At 42.6% G+C, this 23866-nt stretch overlaps 2 protein-coding genes across 7 annotated transcripts in view; one reads left to right on the top strand and one right to left on the bottom strand.

Annotated features, from left to right (window-relative positions):
* GHRH (growth hormone releasing hormone) overlaps positions 1–5206 on the top strand; it is a 30914-nt gene extending 25708 nt beyond the window's left edge. For all 5 annotated transcript variants that reach the window (XM_083619260.1, XM_083619259.1, XM_083619258.1 and 2 more), the window contains 5 exons: positions 912–1012; positions 1580–1711; positions 2672–2776; positions 4480–4611; positions 4896–5206. In XM_083619260.1, the coding sequence (XP_083475386.1) occupies positions 933–1012; positions 1580–1711; positions 2672–2776; positions 4480–4611; positions 4896–4965 (519 nt within the window). In that variant the 5' untranslated portion in view covers positions 912–932 and the 3' untranslated portion in view covers positions 4966–5206. The remainder of the gene's footprint in view (positions 1–911; positions 1013–1579; positions 1712–2671; positions 2777–4479; positions 4612–4895) is intronic.
* Positions 5207–5960: 754 nt separating this feature from the next.
* RPN2 (ribophorin II) overlaps positions 5961–23866 on the bottom strand; it is a 29266-nt gene continuing 11360 nt past the window's right edge. Inside the window, exons 8-18 of one of the 2 annotated variants that reach the window (XM_083618671.1) lie at positions 23066–23184; positions 21712–21817; positions 16131–16222; positions 15314–15428; positions 14354–14548; positions 13038–13124; positions 12214–12309; positions 11466–11541; positions 9903–10032; positions 8789–8875; positions 5961–6269 (exon numbers count right to left, since the gene is read on the bottom strand). In XM_083618671.1, coding sequence (XP_083474797.1) covers positions 8824–8875; positions 9903–10032; positions 11466–11541; positions 12214–12309; positions 13038–13124; positions 14354–14548; positions 15314–15428; positions 16131–16222; positions 21712–21817; positions 23066–23184 — 1068 coding nt within the window. In that variant the 3' untranslated portion in view covers positions 5961–6269; positions 8789–8823. The remainder of the gene's footprint in view (positions 6270–8788; positions 8876–9902; positions 10033–11465; positions 11542–12213; positions 12310–13037; positions 13125–14353; positions 14549–15313; positions 15429–16130; positions 16223–21711; positions 21818–23065; positions 23185–23866) is intronic. The other variant, XM_083618672.1, reaches the window with a different exon arrangement.

Here is a 23866-nt window from a genome sequence, read left to right as displayed (position 1 = left end):
GGCGCAAAGAGTCATTTTGAAAATGGACTCTCTTGCCCTTTCTATTCCTCTTTACTATTGAAAGCTAGCTCAGTTGAAGTGATGGCAGTTCCAGAACAGTAGGCAAGAGATCTGGCTTGAGGCTGCAGCTTGTCTGCAGCTTTTCAGCTATACTGAGAAATAATAGCTCTGTATGCTTTTGTGTTTGTGTGGCAGCAACTCCCTCTATTTCTTATGTTCTGGCTGTAAGTGCTTATGTACCACCACCATTTACAAAAGGGAGGTATCAGCCAAGTTTGCAGAAATATAAAATATTTTTTTGGGGGGGGGGCACGAGCCTAAAGCAGTGAAACCTCGCAGAACAATTCAGGGGGACTGAGCATACTCGGTTCCCACACTGATTGTTGTAGGGTCAATACAGCGGCATCCTGTTGCAGGTCCGATTTGTATCAACATATTTCTGAAACAGGCATCCTTTTGGAACTTGTATTTGACTACAAGAGGCTACAAGAGGCTCCACAATGGGGCTTTCCCTTCGTCACACAAGGGTTGGAAGACTGAATATCGGTGCTCAGCAACTGTCCTTTAGGTCATTTACTCCAAACTAAGGCTGCATACACACACAATAACTTTAAAACACATTTAGAGCACATTTCCCCCCTTCACAGAATTTTGGGCACTGTTATTTGTTAAGGGTTGCTTGGAATAGTAACTCCGTGAGGGGCAAACTATGGTGCCCAGCATTCTTTGAGGGAAATAACATGCTTTTAAGATTTTGTGAGTACATAGCCTAAAGCACTAATCCCACTTGATTTACCAGGGGGGGAAATGACTTCATAGCGGCTATGACTAAAATTCTGCCATGAGGCTACTTATGCTACTCTAATGAAGCCAAGTGTTCTCCCTCCCTCCCTCCCTCTATATCTTTGCAGATTGCCCCAGAAGAGTGAAGAATGCTGGACAGGGCTGTTCTCCTTCTCTTCCTCCATTTCATCATGTGTTCCCTCTCGTCTCCTCTCTACCCAGCACTCAGGTGCGCATCTTCTCTCTCACCTTCCTGCCTATCAAAAACATAGGGTTTGACTTGACCTTTGTCATTCACAGTTAGTGGCCCTATCTATCTAAAAGGGCAGGTGAAGAATAGTTGAAAAGCAGCTCGTAAGAAATCTATTCTCCATCTTTCTCAAAGATTACAGGCCATCAGAATTTGGTGGTCACTGCATTTTCCAAAAAGGCCTGGGTTTTCTCTTACACCACCAATATAATTCCTGAAACAGAGGTTTTTCCCTGTGATTAGGGCTATACATATGCTACCCTACAAACATTTAAGAACACAGGGAGCTAGCTGTCTTTGTTCATCTAGCCCAGCAATCCACAATTTAACTGCTGCCTTCATTTGTATCACAAGCCTTACTAGCTTGTATATCAGGAGAAATGTCTCTGCCTGGTGCAACAAGATGCATAGCTGGGTTGTTTTTTTTTGCTTCTTCCACCATTGTCTGCCAATTCTCGTCTCCATATACCATGCCATCAGAAACATGCATATTGCAGTTTGGTTTTTTTTTCAGTATTACTTTTGCTTTCTCTTGATGTGTTTCAGATATAGTCCACTCCCCATTTCTGGCAAGGCAGTGAGCTTTCAACTGCAAGAAAGTGGCCCTGTGCAAAGCCACAACCTCTCAGTAGAGGAGCAGGAGGAGGAGAACTTCCTCACCGACCCTGCTGAGAAAAGGTGGGTATATCAGCACCCCACGTCCAGTAGTCAAAAGTGGCAAATTAGAATATAAGACCCCCCCTCCTGGAATGAAAAGACCCATTTAGTCCAGCATCCCATTTCAGGCAGTGGCCACTCAGCGTCTGGCAAGCTCACAAGCAGGACATGGATATGACAACTTTCCCAAGCTGTTGCTTCCTAGAAAATGGTATATACTAGTATACTGTCTCCGAACATGAATGCTCTACAAAATAAATTTGCCTAACTTCAGCACTCAGGAGGGTGATATAGGTCAGCGGATGGACTGCTCAGTGACAAGAACCTGTCCTGTTTATTTAGTTCATAAAATTTATATACATCTTGATTGTAAACAAACACACCCCTCAAAGCTGTTTGCAAAAAGAATAAACCAATGAAGTTAAAAACAATTTAAAATCTAAAAAACACTTTGAAATCAATAAGCTAAAAAACCCAATTAAAACACGTGTCAATATTGTGCATGTTTGGATAGACTTGGCTAAGCAAAACCGTTTTTTTGCAGGCATGAAACAGTACAGTCAAGGCCTATAGCCTGATGTCTATAGGAAAGTACTTCCAAATTTTGTGTTGTGTTGCCACACTAAAAGATTGATTTCTTACAAATGCAGAAAGAGTATTATGTGCCTGTGCCATGTCAAAGAGTGGGAGCTGCAACCAGTAAATCTGTGCCCTCATTCAGAACCTATGTGCTGTTTCTTACTCTCACACACAGTACATTTTGTGCTGCACCCCCAGTTCCTTCAAGCAACCTGCCAGTGCCAAGAAGCACATAGCTCCAACAGGAGTAGTTCTTAATCCACTTTAATAGCATGGGAAGCTTTCTGTTCTCAGGGACGATGTATGTGAGACTGCTCTCTCCATCCAAGTAAAGGGAGGAAGCCATCATTTGCATGTTGTCCCAGGTAGGCGCGGATAAACACAATGTCTGTGTTTTGTTAGGATGCAACGCCATGCAGATGCAATATTTACTGATAGTTACCGCAAAGTTCGGGGTAAGATGTCAGCCCAGAAGTTATTGCAAGGCATCGTTGGGAAAAGACTTGGGTAAGTGGAACTTTATTACATATTACTTTAGTTGTAGCAGTCTGCTACGTATAAGGCATAGGGTGCAAGCTGTGTGTTTCGATTAGGCACAGAACCTGTGATTGAAAAGCTCCTGCCTAGACATGTCCTGGCAACACAATTGGCAACAACAAGGCAGATTCATTCTTATAGTAATACGCCCATTATATTTTGAGCCATATTCAGCCCTGCGCTGGAGGGAATCTCCTGTACATTTACAAAAATCTGGCAGCGTAGCCAATAGCATAAGTATAGAACTTAAGACGAAAGTCCTCTGAGTGATTTTTAACACACATGAACATTCAGTGCCAATTGCTAATGGCTTGTATTCTTGATTTGCCTCCTGCAGATAGTAAATTCCCAATATGCCCCAAAGATATTAATTGGAAAGTACACATGGGTCCCACTAACTGAACACTATGCCTTCTCAGGAAATTGTTCATTATGTGAGTGCTTGTATAATGAGTTGCAATTTCCATTGATTCCTATGGGGAAATTTCTAATGTGTCCTTGACAATGGAAATTTGGCCCCAAAATGATGAAAAAACCCAGGAAAACTCTGAAACATTCCAAAAGGCAAAGAAACAAGGGGGAAAATGCTCTAATTTGTCCCATCTCTCTCCCTCCCACCCACCATGGTTTTTAGTGAAACAGCTGCTGACTAGCAAAACACAAAAGCAAGGCTTGTTTGAGGCTGCTTATTTGTTTACAGTACTACACACAGGTCCAGCTGTTTGGATATCTTAATATTCAGTGTGTATAGTGAGGTTTGGGTACTAATTCCTTTTCTTATAATGAGCATTTGCACAGCGGGACCTGAGTGTATTATTCCTTTACAAGCCAGTAGTGCAAGTAGCCTTTCAGCTGTTGCTGGAGTCCAAGCCTCATCTATCCAAATAAGCAGAGCCAGCCCAAGACATTTTGGCACCTGAGGTGAACCGAAAAATGGCACCCCCACCAGGGAAGAAGGGGTGAGTGAAGATCTATATTGGGAACAAGGGTAGGAGGAAACCAGCGCCTCTGATTTACCAAGAGGCCACTGTAGAGGCAGCATTGAGATCCAGTCAACAAGGGAGCATGCCACTGTTGTTGCTATTAGAAGCACCGGTGGGCAATATATGCCTTGGAAGCTCCTGTGGATCTTCCACAGGAGGCAGTCGCCTTTTCTTGCCTTATGGTTGGGCTGGCACTGCAAATCAGCATGAAGAGTGATCAGGGATGATGGAAGTTGCAGTTCAGCTACATCTGAAGGGCTACAAGATCCCCATTCCTGCATTAGAGGAAGATATTGCTACACTTATTACACTTTAAAGCAGGGGCAGAAAACCTGTGGCCTTCTAGATGTTGCTGCACTACACCTTCCATCAACCATGACCACTGGTCATGCTGGCTGGGGTGATGGGGGTTGGAATCCAACCATATGCAGATGGTCATGGGTTCCTCCTTTCTTGCTTAAAGCACTTTTAAATCAGTCTAAATCACAGCCAATCTTTCAGCTGACTTTTCAGTTGTGTTCTCACCCTTTCTCTATGTTGGGTGGGTGTATATGAGGCAATCACATGTTATTGAAGACAGGTCAAACAACTTGTTCATGGTCCATCTTAAGTTCATAACTAAGGAGGGGCTTGAACATCACATCTCCCTGCTTCAAGACCTTCCACTAATCTACATCGTGCTGATTACAGGGAAGGCAACCTGGGGGATGAGGAACACGAATTCATGACCCGGAGGCAGTCTGACAGCATCCTGATGGGCAGTCGCTATCATCAGCAGATGGTACTGAGGAATTTCTTGGGAGCCATGTTGCAGAATCAAAGGTTAGTATACAGATTCCCTTGAGTTCACGAGGTTGTAGGGAGAGTGGGAGAACAAGAGCTTTGCATGCCCAAAGAACAGGAGCTCCTAGGCCCAAAAGATCAGATAGCAAGTGATGGAAAAGAACTCTGTCAAAAGCCTAGAAGGACATGTTACCAGTCAATAATGGTCAAGATGGGCAGGGAGTCTGAGAGCTTTGTATGCTCCTATGGCGTAATCCTGTCCCGCTGCAAACAAAATGGTTTACATTACATTAAGTTGTTTTATTTCTATTTCCCCACCTCAGGTCTCAAGATATCAATGATGACCACTTGGAAGATTTTGTCAGTGTCCTAACCAAGCTAATGGAACTGTAAATAAGCTTTATCCTGCTTCATTCTGGTCAGTGCCACTCCCGGAGCACCCTGCTCTTCTTTCTGCTTCTGAAGCAGTACAAAGAAACAGACATATTACTATGTGCACCAATACTGTCCAGAATGCCATCAGGAAAACAAAGTGTGAGGGCCTTCTGTTCCCTGTGCTTACTACAGTTTGACTGTTGAATATGTAGCCTCACTTCAGTTTGAAAATAAATGCCCCTGATGTACAGCAATCATATATATATCCAAACTCTCTTTTTCCTATACAGAATTACTGCATAAAGGCACAGAGTTGTGTGGTATCAAATATTAGCCATGGGGGCCTCTGCCAATGAATTAATTGGGAACTGACCTTGGGGTTCACTGGAAAGCATATGACTGACTTCTGATTTCAGGACCATGGACAGCTTTTACCCTGCACTATGTGCTGCTGCTAGAAATAAAGGGAACATCAACCAACCAAATGACTACAGCCAAAACAATGTTGGAAGTGCAACAAAATAATTCTGAAAATGCAGAAAGCCAAACCTTGGAATGTAAGGGAAATTCACTGCATCATCAGAAATGATCAGGGAGGAAAGGCTTAGGAGACCAAAAAGGAACAAACATGCAAGGAAAGCAGTAAGAAGCGAAGCAGTAGAAAAAGCACTTTCATCTAGATTGCCATGACTACTGCAAAGGCCAGGGCTGGTATCTGGAGAATTCTTTCAAATGCGCACAAAAAGTGTGCCCAGATATAATAGGGCAGGGACTGGGAAACTTTTTGAACTTGAGGGCTGTGCATCAGTGGTAGGTGGAGCAACAACTGTGTATTTTACCTTTGCACACAACTCTCTATTCTCCATACAGGCAAGCAAAAGGCATTATCAGAGTTCAAAAGGACACATTTCAGCCAGTGGCTTGGGGAGGGTCCAAACAACCAAGTGGCCTGTACAGACACAAGTCATAAGCCAGGCTGCACATCTGCAAACCCCTCACAAATTTACAGTTCATTTTGTCTCATCCTCTTTATTCAATAAAGGAGACAATAGGAAAACAAATTCTTGGAGCCTGACAGTTTCTAAAATCCTTGATGGCAGGCAGGTGTCTATGCCATAACTCAAAGCACTTAAACAGTCAGTTAAATACAAAATGTGGGGAATTTTTTTTTCTTAAAAAAAAACAAAAACAAATCCAACAAAATTCTTTTCCGTATTAGAGGCAATTCTTTTCCGTATTTTAAACTCTTCTTTGGCTCCTTCCCTCTGGAGCTGAAACTGGATTTCTTTCAAGTTTTTCTTTTCTTCTTGCATCAGTGAGTTCTGGAAGGACACACAGAAAACTTGCAAAATTAAAAATGCAGATGCAGAATAACAATTCCATGTATTAAGTAGATGCCCTCCTTTTTTTGGCACAGTGAATATATAAATTTAGCATCGTAATGAAAATTATGAAGCCTGATTCAGGGATGGCCAAAAGCTTGAAGAATGCACAAAACATGCACTAAAACGGTGTTTACAGTAAAACATGTAAATTGTTATAGCCCAGTCTATGGATGCTTATTCAGATGTCAGCTCCTACTGTATTTAATGGGTATTCCAACTAAGTGTGCACAGAATGGCAGCCGATATTGAGTTATTAAAACTTAACTATTAGGACAAAAAAAAGGCAAAAACTGGTTTTTACTGATCAATATGAACTGACCATTATCTTTCTGAGCCCCAAGCAGTATAGTATAAAGTACATAAAGAACACCTGCATCAAAAGGATGAGGGTGATGGGTTACTAAGACAGCAAGGCTCTAAATTCTGAAATCCGACATGCAATGCCCCTGGACAACGGAAATAGGAATAACACACATACAGATGCATTTCTGATGCATTAAAAAGTTGCTGGCAAGAAAAAACACCCATGCAAATATCTGCATTTAGCCCAGAGCATAATACTGAAAGCAACACGGTTTCTTAGATATTCAGTATGATTGGAATACTTCTCTCCTGGTAGCTTCATGTCTTTCCTTTGGCATGTGAAGGGTGCTGCTTTCAGTATATTCAACAGAATGATAATAGTAACCCTAATTTTGCAATACAAGAGATTATCATCACCCCTCCCCAAAATATATACATGGAGGATTGTAGCTAATGCCACATAGCATATTTGGGCCCATACGTTCTTGAAAATTTAAGAAGGGACAACTTCTGTGAAACAACTTCTTAAGCATCTGTGCTTTCAGTATGCGGACTTAGGAGCAAAACCCAGAATTTACAAGAATGTTTGCTTACATTATAAAGCAAAGGAGAATAAATGGCCTGTACATTCCTAAGTTTTATATCCACAATCTAGATTGGCTTCAAAATGTTTCATCCATGCTGGCACCGTATCACCACAGAATCTGAGAAGCGGTGCTGAATTTGGCATCTTGAAAAAATCATCTTTCATTCTCAAAGAAAAACCTTTCTAACCCTCATTGCTATTTTAAAAAAAATAACTTTGAAATATGTGGGCAGTGGGCTGGTCAAAACATGGAAACTTATAAGACAGCTTTCAGTGCTCCAAGTTTCACTGCCCTGTACAGTTCTCACACTCTGTTCTATAACCCATTATCATTTCTATCTGATCTGCCTCCAGCCAACATACCATATTCTTTCAAAAACAAATCTGAGCAGCAAAATTATTACATTTACTTAACTGGTACAACTTATTCTGATTACAGAATGAGGAGGGGGTTTTTTAAGCAAAGAGCATGAGTATTTTGGCACCTAGCTTTCAGCTTCTAAGCTATTATATGCTTAGAAGGCTCTCCAAGTTCCTTTTCCCAGACCAGGCAGAATGAATGGATAAAATATGAGGAATGAAGGTGTTACACACATGCAGAGGGGAAAAAAAAAATCAAATAGTGTGCCAGCCAGCCCAATTTCACATAGTATCTCAGGGCAGAGATGGGACATATCCGCCACATGAAAACAATATTGGATTTGTGAGACTTTGTGGTCAATCCAGACTCAAGCTTCCAAGGGTCTCAACTGTTCAAAGCCACAGGTGTGCAATCTAAATAAATATGAATATTCTTTACTTCTGCGAAGTACTTTACTTCTGGCAGATGGAGCCACAGCCATCCTGATGGGAGATTGCCTGGGAACCACATGTACATCCCCCTGGGCTCCAGGATGGAAGAAAGGTGGAATATAAATACATGAAATTTAAATGAAATAATAAAATAAATCTGGTATCTGCCTGACTGGAAAAGTAGAAGGGGAAACAATATGTGGGATACTGGGCAGTTGTGTGTGTGTGGTGGAATCAAGGATGACTGTTCTGCAGACTTTTAGGTGAAATCCTGTGTTGCTGGACCTAGTTACTGATGAAACACACAGGTATGATACTAAAAAGGCAGTTTAAGTCAGATCTGCAATTCAGTAGATCACTTGAGCCTCCTCAGTCCATTAATGCAAGGAAAGCAGGATATAAACAAAACATTGGATTTTGAGCAAGTATTTAATTTTTAACTGATTAATTAACAAGCAGAGGTTTAAATTAAAACTTTTTTAAAAATGGTAAAGAGCCTTACTAAGCAAGGATGCTTGTGTAAGATGGCCATTAAGACATTTACGCAGGCTTGGAACACAACCAAGGTATCAAGGAGGAATCTGAATGGTGAGATGATAACTTGTAAATGAAACTTAATTTTAAAAATGTGCTCCTTGCCAGGTTCAAAGGCATACAAGGTGGGTGGAAAGAGGTTTCAGGTGAGGTTATGTTGGCTCAGGGAGAGGCGGCTGACAAGCATGAAATGGAAGCAGCTAGTATGGCTGGGCAACAGGCAACATCCAAGGACCCTTACTTCTAGGAAGAGCTGGTCACTAGCACAACCCCCTTTTACCGCAGCGTTCTATACTTTGCCAACCTACTGCTCTGTTCTGCAGCGATCCTGCCAAAAGGAGAGATGGGGAAAAGGTTCAGAGAGGACAGTAAAGGCAAGGACAGCAACGTTGCTCAAGGAACAGACAACACAGAGAAAAGAGAAGCATGCAGGCAGCAAAACCAGGCCTTCCAGAAACTCTACTGAGATATGGGCGAGCATCTAGGACTGCCACCCTTTTGTGACATGTCCAAAGAGGATTCTTGCCCCCAGACATGATGGATGGGGAGCCAATGGGTTCAGGTGACACTGGCCTGGGCAAAGCCATGTAGATAGCAGTTTTACTACATGGACTTTTATTAGAAATTTGAGGATAAACTGAATTCTTTTATCTGTGTTGACAGCTAAATAACTATTTTAAGTTTTTCATAAAGAAAGGAATTGCAAACTTGATGCACCATCAAAACATGCCCAAAGCATTTTGATTATCCTTTCAAGCTACTAGAAGCCCTGGAAGAAACAAAACAGAAATTTAGGCCTGCTTTTACTTTTTTACTACCTTCACCACCACAGGAAGCCAGCTGAAACTACATTTGCAAGCTGTTTTGTCTGTGTCAGCTTTGCTGTGCTGATTGGTCTCGACTGAATGGTTTCCCTCTGCACCATCCCTGACAACATTTGATGGCCACATGGAAGCCAAGCCGACATGTTGAAGTGGAAACACCCAAAATGGCTTACCAGGCTGAGAAGCAGTTTCTAGCCGACTCCATGACTGCAGTGCATTTCTCTCAGTCTCCATAATAAATGCTTATAAGACAAGGTAGCAGTTCCTGGTTCATTTATACAACATTAGGATATCCTAAGTCAGAGGTGGCTACTCTGTGGCCCTCCAGAAACCCTCCATTAATTACTGACATCACAAGCCAGTATGGCAGATAGGCATCTCTACCCATATTCTACCACTTAAGAATGTCAGCTAGATGTTCAGCTCTGGACTTCTTCCTAACACCCCACATTTAAATGATTGGTCTGCTACTCAGCCAAGCTCTCTTCAAGGGGACAGGTTCTGTTGTAACCCCCATTTTGGTTGCCTTACCTTTTAACTGCTTTATGAGCCAACATTCTGTTGCCTGCTAGGAAAGTGAGGCTTCCCAGGATAGCCAGATACTTCAGGGTCTGAAACATGTTGAGTTGAGTCCAGTACACGTACATGAGCCCCAACATTGCTAGGAAAAGGCAAGGCATGGTGGGTGAGATTGAATTTGAAAAGGAGGTACATAATAAAAATCCACAGCAATGGGCAGCATACGATAACTGCATATTAATTCCCAGTGACTGGGTATTCCTGTCAGTGTCTGGACCCTTGGAAAGGAAGACAATAATAAGCCTAAATACTGAGAAAAGTGCTAAGACCCCAAACCAACATTGCAAGCTGTCTAAACAACCCTCTATGCTTCTCAGGGTAGACAGGTAACCAACATCCCTGCACGGATATGGAAGAACCGAGAACTCTAGACTAGAAAAAATGAATCAGATGCTATAATGAAACTTGCTACAGCTGATGCGTAGACATATTGAAATTAATGGACCTAACTTAAGTCATGTTCATTAATTTCAATCGGTTTTACTCTTGAGTAATAGTTAGTTGACTAGCACCCACTGATTGACCAGGAGGAATTCAACACAGCACTATGGCAATTATTCCACGAGCGCATGTAGTTCAGATTGCCAGACAGAACAACCCCGCGTCTCCTCCCTCTGTGTCTTGTTCTGGAGGGTTCTTCTGACCCCACCCCTGAGCCAATCGGGTGGGGGGGGGGGAGCCCTGTTGCAATAGCAGAAGCCCTTGCATGAGCTGCCGCTAACAGAATGAATCCAACTCAGAATTTCTAAAATAGTGGCACTGCTTTTTCATTTCACCAGAAAAATATGAAGTGATGTAGAATGTTAAAAGGAGTTTCCCCAGGATTTTAAAGGACAGTATGTCTCCCAGGAACACCAGGAATTACAAATACACGTTCCTTTATTTATTAATTACCCACCTTTCACCATAAGGTCTCAAGCGTGGGTTACAACAATTTTAAAATATAGTATTAAAACCAGTTTAAAACAAACTATAGTAAAGAGAAAAGGGTAGGTTCATATTTGTGTGTGTGTGTGTTTGTGTATCAGGTGCCAAAGCCATGTCCTGTAAAGGCAAAGCAATGTTCTCCAAAGTAAGTTGTAAAGAGGCAACTGTCCTCTTTAGGCAAATGAGTGATGCTAGAAATTGGCTGCAGAGAACCTAAGCTTTGGCACTGAACAAGGAGCATAAAGACAACTTAATGTTTCCATTAAATAAAGGGATATAAGGAGGCATCCCTCAAGCCTCTCTTGCCATAATTGTGGGCGGACCAAAGGATAAACAACTGAAATGAAAACTCTGAACACACTGTGCTATCAAATGCATCTAAATGGAAGCAAGAGAAGCCCAGTCTAATGACAGCTGTTAAAAATGATGGGTGACACGTGTTTCTGAAAGATTGGAGGAAGGGGGGAGAAATGAAGCGCTATTATGCCCATTATCGCTAATAGGTTGTGAGGCACTTTGTCATCAGGCTCCCGCCTGCAAAGCCTACGTGGAAAAGGATAAATAGGGAGGAATTTCTCTGGCACTTACTTGCATGACCCAGGTGAAAGATAATGGTGCTTGGAGCAAAGCTGAAGTTGGAAATGTTGGCTCCGATCTTTATCCACTGAAAAGGTACAGAACATACTTTAGACAAAAAGCCCTGAGGACAACCAAATCCAGATCATACCGACCTTTTCCGAAACAAAATTGACCTTCAGAAATGCTTCAAATTATATAGCGTGTGTGCAAATGCTCACCCTCCAACACATTAGATTTTTCAATTTCACTCAGAAAATAGCATTTGTTTAAGATATGTGGCCCAGCATTCAAACATCTAATTGATCGCCACGTAAGTCTGGGGACTCCCATATGGAGGCAGAAATTTGGGAATGTAGAGATTTAGCTAGATTATCCTCAGGGTCCCTTTCCAACACAACAATTTTATGATTCCAACAGAGCTATTTAAGGGGGATAGATTTACTGTAGATATGTAAGGTGGGGATTTAGATCTACAACCTGATGCTCTGCAGATCACTACACAGCCTGTCACTCCTGACTACTGGCCATGCTTGCTGAGTGTGAAGGGAGCTGTAGCCCAAATAATCTGGAGGGCACCAGATTGGGCAAGCCTGGGTTTGCAGCTTTAGTGGGCAGCGAGCACTAGGCCACACTGCAACAAATGCTGGTACTGTCCCTTGAATATCTTGCCATAGAGTTGCACTACCTGTGTTAGAAGCTGAGAAGGTGGTATCAGTTGTCTGAAGGCTATACATTGGTCTGGATATGAGAAACTTACCAGAATAAAGAGCAAAAGCAGTGGGGAGAGTATCATGGCTGTGAATGTGTTGGACACCACAGTGGGAGGCCTCTTCTCAGGTTCTCTGAACAGGTGCTATAAAGAGGAGTTCATGGAAAAAATGTGTAAGAAGGGTAACTCTGGAACCAGGATATCCACTCACATCAAAATGATACATTCTGGAATCTACATTGTTTGTTGCACATTAAAGCTGGGGCTTCTAGTCTGCTGAGTGACATTAAAAGCCTCTCTTCCTCTTGAGGTGGCTCTCTCCTTTGCGTGCCATCTTCTGACAGGGACCTACTAGACATCATCCTAACACACTTCCCAATGCTAGTTAGGGAGGCTGTCCAGGAGATGAGTGTGCAAGACATTTTTTGATGAAATGGCAGAGAAGAATGCAAGTTTAAAGCAAGTGGGAAGTGCCTCAGTGGTTCAGACATGGATTATATGGACATGTGTTAACACCTGAGGCAGGAGGGAGGACAAGAAGACAGACAGACAGACAGACAGACAGCACAATTATGCCGACTCAGCATGTAAACCAAGTTCTATAAACACAACATTTAAAAGGGCAGATTCCTCTAAGGCCAGAGGACTTTTAAAACAACTGCTGGAATAGCTAAAAACAAAACATACAAGTAGAGCAGTCACCTGAGACCCTCCAGATGTTGCTGGACTATAATTTCCATCATCCCTGCTCACTGGCCATACCTGCTGGGGTGATGGGACTTGGGAGTCCAACAATACCTAAAGGGCCACAGGTTCCCCATCCTATGTAGAGAAATACAGCCAACTTATCACCTGGCTTCTAACAGCTGTACCTGTATCTCCGGTTTAGGAGTGAAAAGACTCTTTGACTGGACTGTGGCTGGAGCATCTTCTTCTGGGAACTTGATGACAACATCAGCCTGAAGTAAATATTATATGAACATATATAAGTGGAATTACTAGATGAAGATTTACACCTCGTGGAGAACATATGACACTAACATAGTTTGATTTCCAAAAGAGAACCTTCCTTCACATTCTAAGTAGATTAAAATAGTTCCTCCATAAACAATGAGATTGAATTATGAGTTCGCCAAACCCAACCCACCTGGTTACATTCACATACTTGTTAAAACCACACAAGTAAAAACATTCAATGTGTATTCATTCTGTTAATAGGTAAGGGCAAATTTAAAGAGAGAGACTTCTCATACAGTCTTGGAAGTTATTCTATTTTGTGTATGCAGATAAAACCAAAGGAAACAGGAAGTTCTGCATGAAGTTAAAACATTACAGCTTTCCAGGTCACATTGAAGGTGGCAACCTTTCTCAATAGAATTTAACCTGAGAGTGTTGGATCTGGCCAGATGCAATTTCATGATGAGGATTTGCACCAGACCAACTTTCAAGGCTGGAAGGAATAACTCTTCAACAACTTCACAACAGGGAATATCATAACATTGTGATTTTTTAAAAGGGTCAGGACAGATGAGTTAACCAAGTGGTTACTGGGTACACCAGGCTTCCTCAACCTTGGCCCTCCAGATGTTTTTGGCCTACCATGATCCCTAGCTGGCAGGATCAGTGGTCAGGGATGATGGGAATTGTAGTCTCAAAACATCTGGAGGGCCGAGGTTGAGGAAGCCTGGTGTACACAGTCAAAATACAGTAACATAAATAAAGTTACCTCATTGTATTTTTTTTTTAATCTCTTTTGCATCCAAGCAAGTTAAAGCAAGGGAAAATACCTTTGGTTTTTTGCGTGCAAAAGAAATAAAGGACAAGCTCAAGGCTTAGAATAGACCAGTAGTAACTTCCATTAGCAACTGTGAGCAGAGAACTGTGATTAGCTTTGGGGGATGAAATAAAGTGATGCATATGGCAGAGACACCTCAAGTTACATCACTACACTATTTGAGGTAGCTTGTTAAGCACACTGCATCCCAACAGGGGAATGGTATCAATTTCTGTTTGCCCGCCCTTTATATGCAGAAAAAGCATGCAGCAATCTGTTTTATTTGTGTCTGAGACAAGCTGGTTCCTTGAAATTACACCTGATATGGCGATCTATCTGCCATTCATTGCAGCTGCTTCTCTCTGCATAACACTAAAACCAAAGGCAGGGCATAGTGCAAATGGAGCAACATACCACATTCCAGAGGATTGGGTTTTCCAAAGTAGCATCCCCAATGATCAAGTACAGGGTGTAGGTTCCAGAGGCGGAATCAAACTCTGTCTTTCTCTCTGAAGTGTCCAGTTCAAACTTGTAGATGTTTTTGCTGTCTGGTTCTGCAACAAACACCACCTCCTGCCCAGTCTTTTGATTGTGAAGTCGCACAAAGGTCTGAAGAGGAAGAGGCGATTTTAAACTCGTGCTAGCATTCATCTCCCAACATCCATCATAAGGCTTTGGGCACCACCTCATCTCTTTTAGAGCTTGGAATGAACTTTCCAAATGACTGCCCACCACCGGAAACACTGCTAAAGAAGCCGTTGCAGATTATGCAGGGCTCAGGGGAGGAAAGTTGGCCACCTCATTCTGTTTTACATTCTGCACCTTTACTATCATAATGTAATTAGAAGGCTGTATATTGTCACATGACACCCACTTTTCCGGAGAGGAATTTAGGACCTGATTCTGGCTGGAAGCAAAGATCCTCACCACAGGATATTTCCCAGAATGTTTTTAGTGGATCTCCAGTTGTGCCACATTTTCTACCGCAAGAAAGCACAAGTGACTTTTGTAAAACTCCAATGCATTTTACTCTAGAATATGCACTTTTTGCACGCAGAATATGCATTCTTTGTACACACGTTGGTACATTTTTAAGCTGAGAACTGTATCTCAAAGGATCTGGCTTGCTGACTGAATCCAGCCCCCCTCTGCTGCTCTAGAATACTGCAATCTCCCCCTGACCCTAATAAATTGCATCCCCTACTTCAAAACTGTTTATGGCAAGTTTGCAGAATTTCCCCTCCAACTTTTCTGTCACCATCTAATTCAGAATGAACTAGCCTCGGAAAAACCCCTTCCATAGGGCTCCCTTGCCAAAGTGATCTCTATGGGTAGCAAGCACACACAACAAGGTAACTGTATGGACCAGCTAACCTGGTGGGGGATGAGTTCTGCTCCAGTGTTCACATCGACCAGCTGGAAGGACAAGGCAAAATTCTGATGGCTGTCAGCAGTGAAGGATCCTTTGGCTTTGGCTGGGTACGTAATCCTGAAAAGGAAAAAAATAAGATAAAATAACGTAGTGTCGCTGAGGAACTTATACCAGTTGCAGCATACTGACAGGTGAGAGCGCCTGACAAGTCTCAGACCAGAAAGTTGCCCTTCCAGTAAACGAGTGAGACATGACAAGAAAGCTGTTTGTTTGGAGCTGGTTATGCTGCCCCCCAAATCTGCTAGAAAGGAAGATGGAGTGCCTATGTACAGGTTGCTAATTGCCCACCTCTAGACTAATCATAGTGTCAATTTCAGGGGTATTTGCTTTTGCAAATCTTGGGAACTGACCAGATTTTCCAAGGAGGGAAGGAAAGAGACTCAAGCACACCGCTGAAAGATGACCATTTTCCCCAGCACATTCAGAAAGGTTGGGGTGAAGATAGATGGGTGGAGACTGAATGGTTTGGGCTGGATCAGGACTGGAATGATGGAATGCCAATACTGCTTTAAATGTATCATGTGAATGTAGCCAAAGTCAGCGATGGCAATCTGGCACCCCCAGATTTTACATGACTACTGTCTTGGAATGTGATAAAATTCTAACCATTTTTAGTATATAGGCATTTGTGCCTATCACAAACACTCGCTACCTAAAAAAACACAAAACAACCAACCAAACAAAAACCCTTGCCATGAAAAAAGGTTAGCAAAGAGCCTGGATTCAAAGTCCTGCCCTTCTGAATTACTGGTATTTTACCTGGTAGTTTTTGGTGCAATACTCTGGTCTTTATCCACAGTGAAGAGATCCACATTTGAAATGCCAACTTCTGTGGAGACCTTGACTTTCAGCTGCAAATAAGTAAATATAACTGTAAGGTGCAGATAAAGCAAGGTGCCGAACACTGACATTATTACCTACTTTTATCCCACCCTTCCACCAAGGAACTCAGGGTGCCATCCATGCTTCCCCCATTCCCACTTCTTTTTATCTTTACAGTCACCATGTGATGTAGGTTAAGGATAGCAACCAGTCCCCCAGAATGTCAAGTGTGAGAGCCAGTGTGGTGTAGTGGTTAAGAGCGGTAGACTAGTAATCTGGGGAACCGGGTTTGCGTCTCCGCTCCTCCACATGCAGCTGCTGGGTGACCTTGGGCTAGTCACACTTCTCTGAAGTCTCTCAGACCCACTCACCTCACAGAGTGTTTGTTGTGGGGGAGGAAGGGAAAGGAGAATGTTAGCCACTTTGAGACTCCTTCAAGTAGTGATAAAGCGGAATATCAAATCCAAACTCTTCTTCTTCTTTAAGGTCATCAAGCAAGATTTGTGGGGATTTGAACTGGGGTTTCCCACTATCTAAATCTATCCTGCGCTTGAGCCACTATACCAAACTAGCTTTCTGATGACAAAATTCCATTCCATTCTGATAAAGCTGCCTGCAGAAATTGCTGCTGTAATTTTTTTTAAAAAAACTGCCTATATATTTCTCTTTTTTTAAAATGCAAATAATAGAAATGGGTCCCTTTTCTTAAAAATAATCATAGGGAAGCCAACTAAACACAAACAGGCACATAGACAGGATTGTAAAAGCTAATCAGAACAGTACTAATCTACAGGAATCAATGTACAAAAGAGAGATGTGTAGACTGATCGGGTAACAGGCTCCCTGCACACTGCAAAGCATCAACATGTGCATTTTAAAAACAATCCATTTGTGATACTACTAATAAAGTCTTACAGAAAACAAGCTGGTGCAACTTTCTTCTGAATGACTACAAAGGTCATTATTAACAGAAGGGGGAAGATATTCTAGCCATGGGAATGGTAGATGACCACTTGTGCAAGCTTATTAGCAGTGACAATAAAGTCAGAACAGCCTGCCAAATACCCCCACAACAAGTGCATCCACTTCTAGCACAGAGGCCCAGGGCACAGAAACAACGATGCAATCAGTGAGGATTGGGCCTGTTACATCTACCTCCCTGAAGCTCAGCACTGGCACCCCACAGGGATGTGTGCTGAGTCCCTACCTGTACTCATTGTATACATATGACTGTATTTCATCTGATCCATCCACTGTAATTATTAAGTTTGCAGATGATACTACCATAATGGGTCTAATTACAGGTGGAAATGAATCAGCGTACAGAGGGGAGGTTCAAAAAGTATCTACATGGTGCTTAGACAATAACTTGCACCTAAATATTAGCAAGGCAAAGGAGATGGTGTTGGACTTTCGGAGGAAGAGAGGGGAACTAACCCTGTTGTATATCGGGGGGGGGGGGGGTTGTGTGGAGAGAGTCTCTTCCTTTAAATTCCTGGGAGTTTACCTTAGTGAAGACTTCACTTGGAAAAACAATATAACTCAGGTGGTTAGGAAGGCCCAACAGAGACTCCATTTTCTCAGGGTCTTGCAAAAGTACAATCTTAAACAACAATTGATGACCTCCTTCTACTGGTCCACAATAGAAAATGTCCTCTCATATCGTATCATAGTGTGGTATGTTGGCTTGACAGCCATGGACAGAAAGTCTTTACAGAGGGTGGTGAACACAGCACATGATATCATGGGCTGTCCCCTGAGCCCGCTAGATGACATCGCAAAGGATCATTGCCTTATAAGAGTGAGAAAAATACTCAGGGACGATTGACAACCTGGCCAGCACCTTTAATCTTCTACCCTCGGGCAGGAGATATAGAAGTATAATCAGTCATACCAACAGGCTAAAAAACAGTTTCTATCCGTGGGCTGTTAGGCTGCTGAACAGAAAATAATATAGTGGAACTGACTTTTGGGGTTGGTGTGTTGTGCAACAAGCACACAGAGTGCAATGAGATATTGTGTGTGTGTGTGTGTGTGTGTGTGTGGAGGCTCGGTTAATTTCATTGTACAAAGGTTGTACATAAAGGTATTATTATTAGTGTGAAGAAGCACTCAGCAAAGGACCTGGTGATACCAGCATGCCCTGCATAAATGAAGTATGCACGCTGCATGAAGGCCAAGAGGACATGAATGCCACTGCCCTAGATCAGCCGAAACAGAGCAAAGTGCCCACTGGAGTTAATCCACAGTGACTTTAGTGGACCAATGGAGACACCAAATCCCTCCAGGAACAGGTACTTTATAACATTAATTGATGACTACCCCAGATACAACACCACATACCTCCCAAAGCACAAGAATGAGGTGCTGGAGAAACTTGTAGTGTTGACCAGCAACAAGTTCCAGCAGAAACCAGACATAATTCACACTGGCAATGGGGAAAGAAATGGAAGCGTTCTTCAAGCAACAAACAGGGAACTGAGCACCAGACCACAGTACCAGGTGCCCCCCAAAGAGAACCAAGTGGCAGAAAGAAACAGGAAGACTCTGGTAGACATGGCGGGAGCCATGATGCTAGATGACAACCTTCCCAACTCATTTTGGTGAGATGCAATCATGACGGCTACTTACCTACAGGACCAACTGCCACCAAAGGCAATTGAGACGACCCTACAAGAGATGTGGCACTGGGCAAAACCAAATTTAGGCCAAAGTGACATTAGAGCTCATGTGTATGTCCCAAGTGAAAGGTGCTCGAAACAGGGAGACTGAGTGTCTAAAGATGTCTTGGTGGGGTACGGTAAAAAGTGCAAAGGGTACAGAACCCACCAGCCCAAGATGTGCAAGGTGCTAGTAAGCCACTGTGTTTACTTTGATGAAAGATCCAGACCAGGCAATGTGAAACCAGCAAACACTGAATAAATCCTACCTGCAAGCATGAGCCAACACAAGGACCCAGACCAACCAAACAATCAAGAAGCAGAAATCTCAATGAGCGGGTCTGATACAAGTGTGTGTGCTGACCCTGTTCAGGAACCGGAACCAGAGTTCAGAAGGACAAGCAGAACAACAAAGGGAATATCTTCCCGCACACTCTCCTATGCAGTAATAGCATGTAAAGTCCTCACCTAAGAGACAGGAGCAAGGGATTATAGAGCTAATGGATGCAGGTGCATTAACCAAGTTGCAGCTCAGGGATAACTACTGCAATCTCCTGAAAGGACAGGAACTCATGGAATGACGCATCTGCTGTTCAGAAGGAGTGATGGAAGCTTGACGGCCAAGATCACTCAGTTTCTAACCTAAGGGTTAATTGTCCTGCTAATAAGACAGTTAACCAAAGTGATGGTGGAGGTACTGCTTAGCATTATCTTTACAGAGGTAGGATGGCTCAGGTAGTGTTGAGAGAGTTTTCATCTGTATGTTTGTTATGTCTCCCTGCTACGTACAAGGCCTGAACCTTATAAGAAAGACAAAACCTCTCTGCGTATTTCCCCCTCAAATTACCCAGGCTCATGTTCAGGATTTCTTATCAACATCTTTCACAAGTGCAAGACACCCATTGGAGCCCACTGGCATCCGTGTGTGTGTGTGTGTGTGTGTGTGTGTGTGTGTGGGCAATCCATTTCAGAGAAGAAGAAAAAAGGTGATAATGAAAACTTCAAAAACAGCTACCACCCACAACAATGAGTATGGACCAAAAAGAGTGCAAAAAGACTCCAAACAACTAAAAATATGCAATCCCTCCCCAAACAAACAAAAAAAAGCACCCCCTAAACTTATTTAAATAAATAAATATTAGGATATACTGGGAGCCTTGGCAAGCACCAAGGGGGAGACAGGGTTCAAGGGCACCTTGATACATGTGGACACTATTTGGGAAACTCCAGCACTAGGAGAATGGCTGTTGATACTAAGTGGGGTTGACGCATAACAAACATAGGAAGGTAAACTTCTTCAAGCTCCAAGTGCAACGGTGTGTATGTGCACATGCATGTAGCTTCCTCTCTTGTTGTTCTGTATAGCACCAAGCACACTGTTGTACGAACAAGTAAGGGTTAGGATTGCATAGCACCGTTGGAAAAGCACGGCTGCTTTGAAGTGTGTGTGTTACTCATACAACACACACACTAATGTCAGGAAATGCAGTCTCTTTCTGCTTAGCACGCTAGCCTCCAAGTTTAGATCATAATTGTCAAAAATTCTGGTGCACTAAGTAGAATTAATGCTAATGACAGCCTCTAAAAAGCAGCTCTCCCAACAGCTTTCTCCAGGAACAATGTGGCTTATTATGAGGCCGTGTTCGTACAAAGCCATCACCATTAATGCACGGCCACTAGCACTCGTCCATGCTTCCAGAGTGTTTAAGCAGCACCATCAATCCCCTTCTGATGCTTGAAGGGAGATTATTACTCCAATTACCACATTGATTTTGATATGTATGGCAGAGGTCAGCACTTGTAAACAAGTGCCTTCTTCAAGCTGCTCCACGCTGAGTGAGCAGCAAGACTTAAATGCTAATTTTTCAATTAAACAGGCAATTGAGGGCAAAAGAGCCCGAAAACAAAACATGTAGCGTAAGCAGCATTTGAAGGAACCTACACAAACACCAGTTGCTTGCAGTTACTGTAACTGCTATGACTTTAGAAATAACATCTTTTTAAAGGGAAACTGGAGAAAAATAAGATGCATAAAAGAGATATACGTAACACACCTCTGGTTCTTACACAAAGATAAGCAGATACTTCTTGTTTTAACTTTATATTAAAAGCCAAATGTTAACAAGGAAAACACAGCTCCTCTCCACACCTATATCATTAAAACCTAAATGAGCAAGGATCAAATAGGATCATGATTTTAAAACCTGGTCTTTCAGCAAAGGCCACAAAAGTCAGGGAATGAGAGGTTAATGGTCAGCAAGCAGTACAAAATACAGCAAGTCTTTTCAGAAGAGGGAGGTTGCTTCCTACATGAGAGAGATAGCTTGCTTGAGAGGTGCCATTTTTTAAAAAAGTTTGAACCCTTGCCTGCAGTGTTGCTGGGCAGTTTCTCTATTCATTGTGCCTCCAAAATAGACTCCTGAGTAGCTGGACTTCAAACTGATACCAGCCCCAGCCAGCACGGCTAATGGTTCCAGATGAAGAGAGTTGTCGCCCAGCAATATCTGGAAGGTCATAAGTTCCCTCCCCTCTGCACTATAATTTTGCATAGGAAGATGCGGAGTCAAGGTCAGGGGTATTGAAAAAGGATGCTAGGTGGGTCCTGCCCCAAAACGAATCATTTCAGGCTTTAAAATCCATGATGGAAGTGTTTGTTTTTTAAAAAAATTGTCTCTGTTTATTTTTTATCTTTTCCATTTTTCCATATTTTATTATTTTGCTAAGTTCCCCTGACAATGTTTTTAACATTGCAGGGTGGGATACAAATTGGTAAGAGAAACATTTCCAGCTAATGTAAATCAACTTGGCTCCAATCCATGATTACGAAGACTCCAAATGCATTCAAAACATATACCCACCTCAACTTTGTTTGCAATAAAGCGACTGTCCCCATCGACACTGATCGCGAAATCGTAATACCCACTGGCAGGCTTGACACTCATGAAATTCAGCTCAAAGGCATTTCTGTTAAAAGAAGAACAGTGGTAAAATTGCAGGATATTGGTAGCCATGTGTCCAACAAAAAGTCATCAGAAGGTGAGATGATGCTTCTGGAACATATCACTTCAAATAGCAAGCCAATGAAAAGAGAAGCAGCTAGATAAAATTGACAGAGGAAAGCTACACCGATTCAAATACAGTGGTACCTCTGGTTGTGAATGGCATCCGTTCCGGAGGCCCGTTCGCAACATGAAAGGAACGCAACCCACAGCGGTGCATCTGCGCACGTGCGGGTTGCCATTCACCGCTTCTGCGCATGATGTCATTTTGCGCATCTGCGCATGTGCGAGCGGCGAAACCCGCAAGTAACCCTTTCCGGTACTTCCGGGTCGCCGCAGGACTCAACCTGAAAAAACGTATCATGAAGCAAACGTAACATGAGGTATGACTGTATTATTGTTGCAGGCATCTACCTGTCTTGCAAGACAATGGAGTCTCTGGGGGTGAAGCAGCGCCAAAGTGACCAAAACAAACAAAGGTAGAGTCACCAACTAAGAACATAACAGCCACTGGATCAGGCCAATGGGCCATCTATTCCAGCATCCTGTTCTCATAGTGGTTGACTAGATGCCTGTGAGAAGCCTGCAAGCTGGATATGACCTCAACAGCACTCCAGCCCTTGTGCTTCCCAGCAACAAGTATTCAGAGATACAATGCCTCTGAAGGTGAAGGTAGAACATAGCCAACATGGCTGGCAGTCACTGACAGGCTTCTCCTCAACGCATTTGTCCAATTATCTTTTAAAGCCATCCAAGTAGGTGGCCATCACTGCCTCCTGTGGAAGTGAGATCCGTAATTTAAACTATGTGCTTCATGAAGAAATACTTTTTTTTATTGGTCCTGAATCTTCCAACATTCAGCTTAATTGGATGTTCTGGTGTTATGAGGGGGGAGAAAGAAATCACAAACCAAAAAAAAAAAAAAATCACAAACCTGGTTGATGCTTTTGGAATATGAACAAATAAACAAAGCACCTGATCACAGCCTACAGAGTTGTTCTACTCTGAATTTGGGAAAAAGCCCCAAAACAAAAAAAAAAACTAGTTAAGTAACAGTATGCTTGAGGAACATGTGTATTTTCTACCTGCCCCAGCTTCTCTCAGTTCTTCCTAGGGTGCCAGAAAATAGACAATTCAAAACAGACTGTCTTCTGTACACACCCTGAAAAAAATAAAACCGAAGCCAAAATAAAACAAAAATGTATTTCCTTACCCAGACAGAGCAAAGGCAGACTGTTGAAGGACTGTGGCTTTAGTAGCAGCAGATTTTGCATGATCCAAGTTCACACTTGCCTGAGTCAGGGGCTGTGACATAACATTGGTCACTTGGAGCTAGAGAATGAGAAAGACTTGCAAGATTAGATTATTTCCCACAACCACAGCAACTGAAGTTTACCCGCTAGATAGCAGACCCGTTTTGTGTGCGTGTCTGCCAAAGACTAATATCAACTTTTACATAGCTTTTTACTGAAAGCCCATTCATGCATCTAACAAGAAGGTGTGAGGATAAGGAAGCACAGTCACACCAGTTCCATGCCCAATATCCACTGCATGGAGCAGGAAGGGCTGAAAGGGCTGGGAAGTGGGAAGCCCACTAACGTAGATATCCTGATTGGGGGCAGGCGTGTTAAGAGCCCTCAGGTGATTCAAGCCTCCTCAGTCCTCCTGCTCAGTGCAGAATGGTCAACGGTGGAGCATGCATACAGACTTCCCTCCATTGTTACCCTTTATGTGATTAAAAAACAACAACAACATAATGAGGGGCAATATTTTCATTTATGCATTTGTAATTCTATTTGTACGCCCCTTTTCCACAAAAAGAATCATGCTCAAGGCAGCTTGCAACAACGAAAACAGGAATACTTCTCAAAGTCAACTATCGTAAGAACAATTCTGTAGCAACATAATAACAATACAAAAACATATTGAAACATTTCAGTACTACAAATATTACAAGATTACATCAACAACATTACACCTCTTGGCAACTGGAAAAACAACAAGGAAGCATTAC

Source organism: Podarcis filfolensis (genome assembly GCF_964270895.1).
Source record: "Podarcis filfolensis genome assembly, chromosome: 6".
NCBI classification, from domain to species: Eukaryota; Metazoa; Chordata; class Lepidosauria; order Squamata; family Lacertidae; genus Podarcis; species Podarcis filfolensis.
Note: the sequence above shows the minus strand (reverse complement) of the source record. Positions and strands in the feature narration are given on the sequence as shown.